The sequence below is a fragment of the Crocodylus porosus genome, unplaced genomic scaffold, assembly GCF_001723895.1.
Source record: "Crocodylus porosus isolate Cpor-Errol unplaced genomic scaffold, CroPor_comp1, whole genome shotgun sequence".
In the NCBI taxonomy this organism is placed as follows: domain Eukaryota; kingdom Metazoa; phylum Chordata; order Crocodylia; family Crocodylidae; genus Crocodylus; species Crocodylus porosus.
Window position 1 is genome coordinate 4,695,584 of NW_017728943.1, and position 10,441 is coordinate 4,706,024.

Genomic DNA, 10,441 nt, shown 5'->3' on the forward strand with positions numbered 1-10,441 from the left:
TACCTTCTTGCTGCCTTTCCTCCGTGTTGGAATAGATTTAGCTTGTGCACTGAGGATCGCTTCCTTGAGAAGCAACCACTCTTCTTGAATAACCAGCTTTTGTTTAATCACTAGTTGGAACAGGCTGCTGTTTGTCTCGAACTAATTCAATTTTGTCTTTTTTCTGGATGAGATATTCTTCACTCCTTTTACTTTTCTATCCTATGATATCCCTGGTTATGTTTTAGATGAAATTCAATGCCCTATTTCAAGCTGAAGGCCAGACTTATAGATCATAATAATTCCATGTGGTTGTAAAAAGTATGAAATTACATTTATATTTACATTTACACAGATAAGCATTAGACATTACTTCTTTGGACCGTGTAAATAGTGTTCTTTACTTTTCCACAAAAGTTTAATTTGAGACCTTTATTACTTTTTATTTTCAACATCCTACTTAAATAATGCTGAAAGTCAGTTCTGGCCCTGGAGTTTGACAGACTGAGCTCAGGAAGCTAAGCCAGGTCTGTCACATACCAGTGCCAAGTCCTTATGCTAGGCTGTGGGGTGTGATAACATAGACATGGCAATTAACAAATGTAATATAAAATGTGAAAATAGCTCACAGTTAAGTTCAGAGTTAATAAATACAAAAAATAATATAGGCCATGACTTGTGTAACGCACTTTTTTTTGTTAACTATTTTTCATTCTCCAGGCCTTTAGTAATCAGCATTGCAGTTACACTTTGATTTGTTTTTCATGCACACAGGCACACAGTGAACTAATGAATGCAGGTGTCTACTTGGTGCTGCTGCTTCACCTTTATGAACAGAGGTTTGCTGAACTCATGAACTCATAACCAAACCACCAGAGATAGGGTAAGACAAGGAATCACACAGAAGCAATGTCATGTTCTTGTTATTTACTTAGTTAAATCCTTATCTAGCCAAAGGTTCGTTTCTAATTGTCAAGTCCATAGGAACTATGCAGTAGGCAAAGCATTCATGGACAGTCTTTCTCCTTCAGAATCAGACACAGCTTTATACGCTGGCTAGACCCTCCCCAGAGGTGTAGTCTGCAATCTTGCCTAATGATACCCAGACTCCCCTGCTATCCTAGTGCAGAGTTGTTAATTTTCCTGTATACTATCAATTACCTGTAAAAACTCCACCCTCTCTCAAGCAGCTCCAGAAGATCCAGCTGAGGATTAGGGTCTTTGTTTTGTGTTTCCTTTGAATTCCCTGTTATTATACTGAAAAAGTTTTCAGAAAAAAGTCTTAAATAATTTCTGGGATAGATTGTATGGTGCATGGTGAAATGTAGCCTAAACCACTAGCTAATGAGAAACCTATAAACCTTTCTTGCAGTGTAGATTTGAACCACTGTAATTTTATATCACGGCATTTTGTCACACCAGCTAATCTTGTTAAACTAAATCTGTTCTCAGTGATCTCTCAATGAATTCCCTTCAGTTGCTCAGTACTAGTGCGTTATGGATACCTGTGTAACACTTCCTCACATAGATCTCCAAAGCATAATTTGTAGAAGCAGACATCCGTAGATGGAGAAGTGTCGAAGTGACTTTTTTCTATTGTGACTTATACATATATAGCAGTGTTCAATGTATAAGACAAGAGCTGTATAAAAGAATGCATTAATATTAAAATTCATCAAAATATTCCTGATTTTTTTAAACAAGATTACTGTTTACTGGAGGGGTGTGTCTACACATGCCATTGGAGGCAGCAGTAAACTGTGGAGCTTATTACTCTACAGCTTGTTGCTCCTGGGAAGCTCTGGGAAGCACATTTGCACTTGCGCCCAGACTGCAGCACACTGAGCCAAGCCACAGCAGCCCTCAATGGCAGACAGTCCAGGGATGTCAACCTGCCAGCCTGGGGCTGCTCCAACCAGGGTCAGTGTGCTGTGAAGGGGCTGGCTGGGGCGTGAGGGTGCCTTAGTGCAGAGCTTGCTGGCAGGCAGCCCCAGCACTGAGGCACCCTTATGCCCCAGCCAGCCAGTCAGCGTCTACATGTGTGCTGCTGCACACAAAAAAACTCCACAGCATTTTGTATTTGCGAATTCCAGTGTATTTACAAGTACTGCCCTGCTGTGGAGTTTATTACTTTTGCACACCCTAACAGGGGTGTGCATGTAGACACTGAGACGTTTACTGTTTCTTTAAATAATCAACTGCACAGTAAATGTCTTGTGTAGATGTGCCTGAGATGGTGGCCACTACATAGATTGATCATAAGAGGGCTAGAAGGGCCACATCTACACAAAATATTGACTGCAAATTGCCTAATTAGCTCCGCAGTAAACAACTTGCATTTTTTACTTTGCAGCAATGCATGTGTAGATGCTGGAGGGGCTGGCTGAGGCAAGGGTGCTTCATTATGGGGGCTGCCTGCCAGCTAGCCCCACCCTGGAATATCCTCATGTCCCAACCAGCCCCTCTGCAACATGTTGAGCCAGGTTGGAGCAGCCCTGGGCTAGCAGGCTGATCACCTAGGCCCCCTGCCAGCCAGGGGTGCTCTGACCCAGCTTCTGGGCACACATGTAAATGCAGTGCCAAGGAAGTAATAAATTCTGGCACAATAAGCACCAGAGTTTATTGCTTCGACTTAATTGCACATGTAGATGCACCCAAAGAGAATACTAGAACTCTGTGGCATCACACCAGTGGCAGTGATGTAGCTTCTCCATCACTGCTTTCCACCAATGCTAGCAGAACAGTGGTGCAAACTGAACAGATACAGGATACAGAGACGAAAAGCCTTGCTTTGAACAAATTACAATGCTTCAGTGCTATATATAGTCAAAAGCTTTTCTGAATGCTAACCAAAGAGTCTGTATTGCTGCATTTTAGACTCTTGGTTGCATTCCACTTCTCATGGACCTTGACAGGTCCCTGGAAGTAAAGGATACCTGTACAGTGGGATTTTTCAAAAGTACCTATGTGACTGTGGAGCACAAGTTCCATTGACTTTTGATGGAATTTATTCTCCAAAGTCATGTAGCTACATTTAAAAATCCTCTGTGTTGAGCAGTGTTGGCTAACCACATCCCCAATCCAATCTCAAACCAAGGGTCAGGAGCAGGGGCATTTTATGGCCTTCACACAAGCCCCATACCTCCCAGGGAACACCCCACATTGTGTAAACAATTTTCACACCTATGTAAAGCTCCTTTATGCCGCCAAAAAAAATATAGTGGACTTAATGTACCTGAGAGTACAAAAATCAGTCTGATGCAGCTTGTTGGCATCATGGACATAGTTTAGAACAAAATATATTTCTACATTCACAAATCATTTCTTTTCAGTCATTTGGCAAGGAAAATTCACCTGAAGCTGAGACTGTGTTATATGCCTTGTGAAGCATTCTGGAATGACATTTTTCTTATTTCTAAATTCACAGATCGTTGCTTCACTGGGAATGTTATAAATACAATTGAACTGGTCTGAAAAGGTTACATACATTGAACTAGAGGCTTTGGTGCTTGTAGCTATTCTGAAGTCTTCTCCATCAATCATCCCAGTACTGATGTAGCTTTCAGTCCTTACTGTCTGGTAAGGATTTTAGTTAGCTCATGACATGGAATATTAGATTTTCATGATTTCCTTATACTCACGCCACTTTGAAAAGGCCTGTGTGAAAAAATACAGACATTGCTTTTAGTTCAGTAATCCTCATTTTATTCTTTTTATGCAGAAAAGTTTATCCTTAGAACAAGTTATTTTTCAGCCTCTCTCTATTTCTAACCTTGCCAAGACTCAAATCATATAATTAACTAAGGCTGAGTGATTCTTCTAGACAAAATAGAAAACTCACAGGTTCATTATGGCAAGAAAACCAAAAGTCACAAGTCTGGCTGAAAACCCAACAAGCTGAAACACTTATTTTGAAACAGGTAAAAGAAAATAGTCATTTGTGGCATCAATGCTTTCAGCTCTTTTTGGTAGCCCAATTTGTGAGTGCCCTTTTAGACAAAATATTTATAGCACAAGCACTGAATTTATTACAGCAATAGAAGAGAAAACAACCATCAAAAGCAGCATGTCAGCAGATCTGAGTGCATGAATGAAAGACAATTAAGTTACTTTCTGACCCTTTTTCAAACATTCACCTACTCTACACTTGTGCCACCAGGATGCTCTTGAAGTAAAACCTTCTCTTCCATGCAGCTCTGCCATACTGCTTGTGGGGTGGGACTATATCTGGTAAAGAACATGGACCTAGGAACATTAATGTTTTTGGGCTTCTATAAAAATATTTATCTCCTGCAGACAAATCAGAAAAGTTGTCTGTATTTCTCTGCCATGAAGGAACAAAAGCTTTCTTACTGAAATAACCATGTAGTAGTTTGGCCAAATCTCTTTTCCTTCTTAATCTATTTTAGAATCTTCTCAATTCTGATTGGTCCTAGAGGTAAAGGCTACAATGCCCAGACTTCAAACGTGGAACCCTATGTAGCAAGACAGTCTGTTATTGCTGGGTCTGGCTCTGTCTTATTTCTGAAAACATCCTTATGTAAGAGTAAAATCATCATGGAACCAGTACAAAGCTACACCATTCCAGAAGCGTCAAAACTGAACTTCAGACAGGGAGAAAAATAACACTGATTTTTTTAAAGACATGTAATTTTATATCTTTATTAATATTATTAATTTTCTTGGAATCAAGGGCTGATCCTAAGATCAATAAGCTTAAATTAACAAAGTCTTTTCACATACCCAGATACGATTACATCTAACGGCAGATCAGATGGACTGTTTACAGCAAGCCATGTGATATCAAGAGTAATCCTTAACTTTAACTTAAGTGTTAAGACTGCTTTAATAGCCTTACATACCTTGATTTTTAAGAATATCTCTGTCATCTTAAAATGTTTTTGAGACTTTCACATAGCAGTCTCAGTATTCAGTCTCTCAGTATATTAAATTGTATGTCAGATTAGTCCTAATGTAACTTTTATTAATCTTTGTTTCCTTTCTCATAGCTCTCAAGAGAAACTAGAGCAGAGGAAAATTAAAGTAGGTTTTTTGGGATTCAGAATTATTTCTCAAAGATATGTGCTTAATAGCTTTCATTATGCATGCTAGCCCTCAAATAGTGGCAGAAAATATTAAAAACAACACTGATGTAGCAGTTAAAAGACCAAAAGAAAAGATTTCAGGAAATTCAAGATGCAGAAAATAGTCAGGAAGATTTGCATTACATCAAATGTACAGTGCATAAAATTTTTAAATTAATTCCTCACAAAAACAATGAGAAGTAAAAATAAAGAATTTTGCCATTATGTTTTTCCAAAAAGCTTCCATCTCCTGGACTTTTTTTTCTTTTTCTTTATTGTTTTTGTGATGAGCAGTACTAAAACTCTGATTTGTTCCACATTTGGTATGTTAGAACTCTTCCTAATTATTTGCTGCAATAAGAGTTTATGTTACTTTCACCAACATTTATGAGCTTTTTCTCTGAACACCCAGAAGGAAGGTTGGTTACTCATTGTTAATGACTTTATTCATTTAACAAGACTTTTTTTTTTTCCACTTCTGAAGCTGACATTTGGTTTGCTGTCCTTTGGATTCAAGACGAAATTCTACTTGCCCATACAGGCTTAGAAAAAAATACTAAAAGCAAGACTTTGGATGTACAACATGGCAAACAGTTGGATTATTTTTACTAGAATAATCTCAAAATACAGTAAAAACTTTCTGACCTCACTTACAGAGAATCTTGGACTCATATGGGTGAGGAAACAGAGTTTTTACTGCTGCAAAAGGTCCCATTTGAAGTCAAAGGGTGTGACTACAAGTGCATTTGATGTAGGACCATTTTACTTGTGAGTAAACTACTTGTGAGTAAACGCTTCCAGGCAGACATCTACCCATGCAGGGATGTGGGAGATTTGCTGCTCATGGCAGCAAACTGCTCCCACTTCCTGGGGCCCTGCAACAGGCCACTGCCACCACCAAGGGGAACTGGAGGCTCCAACTACAGCTGTCTGTGGCTGGAAGCTATCTTTAAAAGGCATCCCCATTCCCTGCACCCTGGCCAGCTGTGTTTCTGGCCAGGAGCAGCATGCGGAGCATGGGGGCAGCATGTGGTAACTCTTGTACTGCAGCCTCTGCCTCCCTGTGCCATGGCTGCTCAAGCCTCTGTCCCTGGCAGTGATGTCCAGTGCCGTGGACTCCTGCTGGCTGCCACACTGACCCACCGCACCATCCACCAGCTGGCCCATGGCCATCTGGTAGGAATGTACAAAATGGGCCCTATTCGGTTTGAATTCAGATTCAGCCTGAATTGTGGACAGTGATTCGATTTAGTTGATTCAGCTCGCTGTCCCCAGTTCAATTTGGCTGAATGTGAATCTGAAGATTCAATGCTGATTTGGAGAATCAGCAATTTGGCCATAGACACAGCTTTAAATGTTTTTTCTACGTAACTTGAGGTACCAGGTGCACCTTGTCAATGCTGTGATGCTGGGGTAGATGGAGCATCCCACAGGAGCATGGGGGGGCGGCGCTGTGTGCTCAGTGGTGAACCCGGAAGTGGATTGGAAGTACTTCTGGTTCACTTCCATGTTTGCCAGGAAGCCCGTGGGGGGCCCTCCCTGTGCCCCCTCCAGCTTGGCAATCAGCCATAAGGGGACCCCGGGTGCCCCCCAGGCCCAAGAGGCACCAGTCGCTGAGCCGGGGGCGGGGTACAGGGGGCCCCCCCGCATGCTCTCTGGCAGACCCAGAAGTGGACCAGAAGTACTTCCAATCCACTTCTGGGTCTGCTGCCGAGCATGCAGGGGAGCCCCCTATGCTTCTGTGGGACACTCCATCTGTCCCAGCATTGCAGTATTCATGAGCTGCCTGCTACCTAGAGGTGTGTAGAAAAAACGTTTAAAGTCACATCTATGTCCAAATCTCCAAATCTCTCTGAATTGATTTGGAGGGTTCCAATTCGATTTGGAGAAATTAAAGGGTCTTCTGGTTCAATTTGGATTTAGAGATTCAGCCACCAAATCGGGCCAAATCTCCACTGAATCAAATCAGGGACCGAAGCTTTGCATGGTCATCTGGGCCCTGACAGCTCCCGCATGTGCTGCGACCACTTGCCCAGCCCCACCACATGCCATCCCAGGGCTGCCACTATGCAGCTGCCACCTGGACCTTATCCTGCTGGTCAGACTCTGGCAGGGACACTGACAACAGGTTCCAGGATGCCACCGATGGGGATGTCTTTGCCTTCCTGGGCCTCCAGCTCCACCACCTCTGGGCCCCCTGGACTAGCCAGGACTGGTGGCTGCACTTCATCCAGACCACTTGGAATGATGAGCAGTGGCTGGAGGCATTCAGGATGACCCAGGCCACCTTCACTGACCTTCTGGAACAGCTCCCCCTCCAGCCTGGAGTGTCAGGACACCACTATGTGGCTGCCTCTCCCATGGACACCTGGCTGGCCATCACCCTGCTGAAGCTGGCCACGTCCACCAGCCTCCACTACATGGGCATGGGTCACCTCTTTGGCATGGGCAAGGCAAACACTGGGGAGGACATCCCAGAAGTGTGCAGTGCCCTCCAGGACTGGGGCCCACTGTCCTTCATGTGCATGATCTCTTGAAGGTGGTGGCAGGGTTTCATGCCCTGGGATTCCCCCAGTGCATCAGGGCCCTGGAAGGGACCCACATTCCTGTCACATACCTGCCCCGTGGCAACTCCTCCCACTACAGCCGGAGAGGTTTTCATTCTATTGTGCTCCAGGCTGTTGTCAACCACCATGATGTCATCACCGATGTGAGTGTTGGCTGGGGAGGCAATGTCCACAATACTCGTGTCTTCAGGAAGGAATTCCATCTTGCCATCCCTGGTGCAAAGTAGGTGCTTCATGCTGGGCATGCCAAACCTCCACCTGGGTGCTGTGGTGCTTCTGCCCCTCCTCATCGGGGACCCTGCCTAGTCACTCCTTCCCTGACTCATGCAACTCTACCCCAGCCAGCTGGACCCCCAGCAGACCCACTTCAAAAGGTTGCCTGGGATGGACCTGCACTCTAGTGGAGTGTGCCTTCAGCTGCCTAAAGGGATTCTGGTGCATCCTCACCACCTGCCTCAAGTTCACTGAGAACGACATGCCATGGGTCATCATCACAGCCTTTGTGCTACATAAGATCTGCAAGGCCTGGGGGCAGCTGTTTGTGATGCCTGGGCAGAGGAGGAACAGTAGGGAATAGGACACCTGGCAGTGAAAGCACCACCTGTGGCTTCAGCAGCAGCCAGTGATGGGCCCCTATACTGAAGCTCTGGATGAGCCACACATCCACTGGCCGACCACCTCCTCCTGTATTCCTCACTGTAGCCTGCTTGGACAACTGCCCACAGACCCCTGCCACACTGTTCACAGATTTCATAGATTTCATAGACATTAGGGCTGGACGGGACCTCGGGAGATCGAGTCCAGCCCCCCGCCCAAAGGGCAGGAAGTCAGCTGGGGTCATAGGATCCCAGCAAGATAAGCATCCAATTTACTCTTGAAGGTGTTCAATGCAGGTGCTTGAACTACCTCCGCTGGCAGACTGTTCCAGATCTTGGGGGCTCGGACAGTAAAGAAATTCTTCCTTATGTCCAGCCTGAAACAGTCTTGCAGGAGTATGTGTGGAGATATGTATGCTTACTGTGCACCACACCACCCACCACCAGCACCACAATCATTGCAGACAATTCTCAGGAAAACACTTTCTGGTCCACACAACAAACACTATCCCCTCCCTCCATCCCCAGCAATACAGCCTGCCCCTCCTCCTTCCCCATCAGCAAAGCCCCACCACCCACCCCATCCATCAACAATAATACACCCTCTTCCCCATGCAGACTATATTACAATGTGATTTGCATGTGTGCCTACCTGGGGCAAAGGGCCATAAGGTGGGGGTACCTAGGGGGTGGAGCCTGAGGACAGGCAGCCAGCACTCTGGCTTCTGGCTGTGCCACTGCAGGTGTGCACACTGCAGCGAGTCTGGTAGATGGGGGCTTGCTCAAGGGTGACAGCAGCCACTGGTCCTTCCCGGCACAGGCAGCTCCCCCTCTGACAGCCATTGGCCAGGGGCAGTGTGCGGTCTTGGCCCTCCCTGCAAGCAGTTCCACCTCCATGCCTGTGTAGAGCTGGGGCAAGTGGTGGGGCAAGAGGGGGACTGGGTGATGGGGTCCCAGGGTGGGGGCTGGGACAGGGGCTTCTGGCTGATGGAGGGGGTACGGGACCTCTGCCCAGGCCCTCAAGGGGGCCTGCTGACAGGTGACTGGTGGCTGCCAGGTGGCAGGTGGGGCTAGGGGCAGGGACAGGGCAATGGGTGGCAGGAAGGTGACTGCTTGGGCCAGGATGGTGTCCAGCACCCAGTGGTCCTCCTCTATGGCCTGCACCGCCCTGACCACAACTGCAAGCTCTCCATGCGTTTGTGCTTTAGGGCTGCATAGGAGCTGCACCATGAACTTCCAGTCCACCCAGTCCTGCACCTCCTTGGGCTGGTTCTGTGCCTTCTTGCAGTGGTCCTGCATATCCTTGTGGGCCATGTCCTCTGCCCTGTCCTGCTGGGCAACATCCTCCAGCTGCCACATCCGTGCGTCCTCTGTGGCTGTCACCAGCCAGTCCAAGAGGAGGGTCCAATCCTGCATCCTCCTCCTATGGAGCTGGCACATCCCCAGGGCCCCAGCTGAGGATGGCAGCAACCCTGAGGCTGCATCCTGGTTACCAACTGTGGCCTCTCTCCTGCATGCAGCTGCAGGGCCTGCAGAGCCATGAGGGAAAAAAAGAAAAAAGCTGTTTGTGAGACTTTGCAACATTTGTGAGATAAGATGCTCTGTACCAGGAACCATGTACTGCCTGGCCTCAGATCAAGGGTCCGGTGTGCATGGCTGCCCAGGGACCATGGTAACTTGGCTAGACAGGCCTGGACCCAGGTGGCTGCTGGCTGAGCCCCCCCATCCCCGCTCGCTTCAAGGGGCTGGCAGGCTGCTGGATGCTGGCTTCAGAGATCCTGCCTCCCCTTCCCCTTTCCCAGGCTGGGACAGGCCAGGCTTCTGGCAGAAACTGATGCTGCAGCTCCAGACTCTGCTGCCCCCACCCCCTTCTTCTCCTCCAGGTATGCCAGCTTCCTGTGCTGCTGCCAAGCCCACAGTGCCCAGGGTCAGGGGAGGGGAGGTAGGGGTGGGCACAGGGCTCCCAGACAACTGGGATGAGGAGCTTCCTGCATCCCCACCCTCCCAGCAGGGTGGGGTGGCAATAGAGTGAGGTACTGTGCCCTGCTGCATATGTCCCAGGCATTGTGTGAGGAGCTGTTTGCCTGGACCGAGGGGTGCTCAACCCACTATGACCTGCTGCTGATGATCACCATGGAGCCCTAGGCAAACCTGTGCACCTAGGATGGGACCCTGAGCTTCAACACTGTGGGACCCAAGTCCAAGCTGCCCCAGA

General features: G+C 46.9%; 1 protein-coding gene across 1 annotated transcript in view; it reads left to right on the forward strand.

The window, feature by feature from the left end:
* Window positions 1-5,862, forward strand: part of MARCH10 (membrane associated ring-CH-type finger 10) — a 110,257-nt gene extending 104,395 nt beyond the window's left edge. The window contains exons 9-10 of the mRNA XM_019548484.1: window positions 754-862; window positions 4,989-5,862. Coding sequence (XP_019404029.1) covers window positions 754-843 — 90 coding nt within the window. The 3' untranslated portion in view covers window positions 844-862; window positions 4,989-5,862. The remainder of the gene's footprint in view (window positions 1-753; window positions 863-4,988) is intronic.
* The last annotated feature ends 4,579 nt before the right edge of the window (window positions 5,863-10,441 follow it).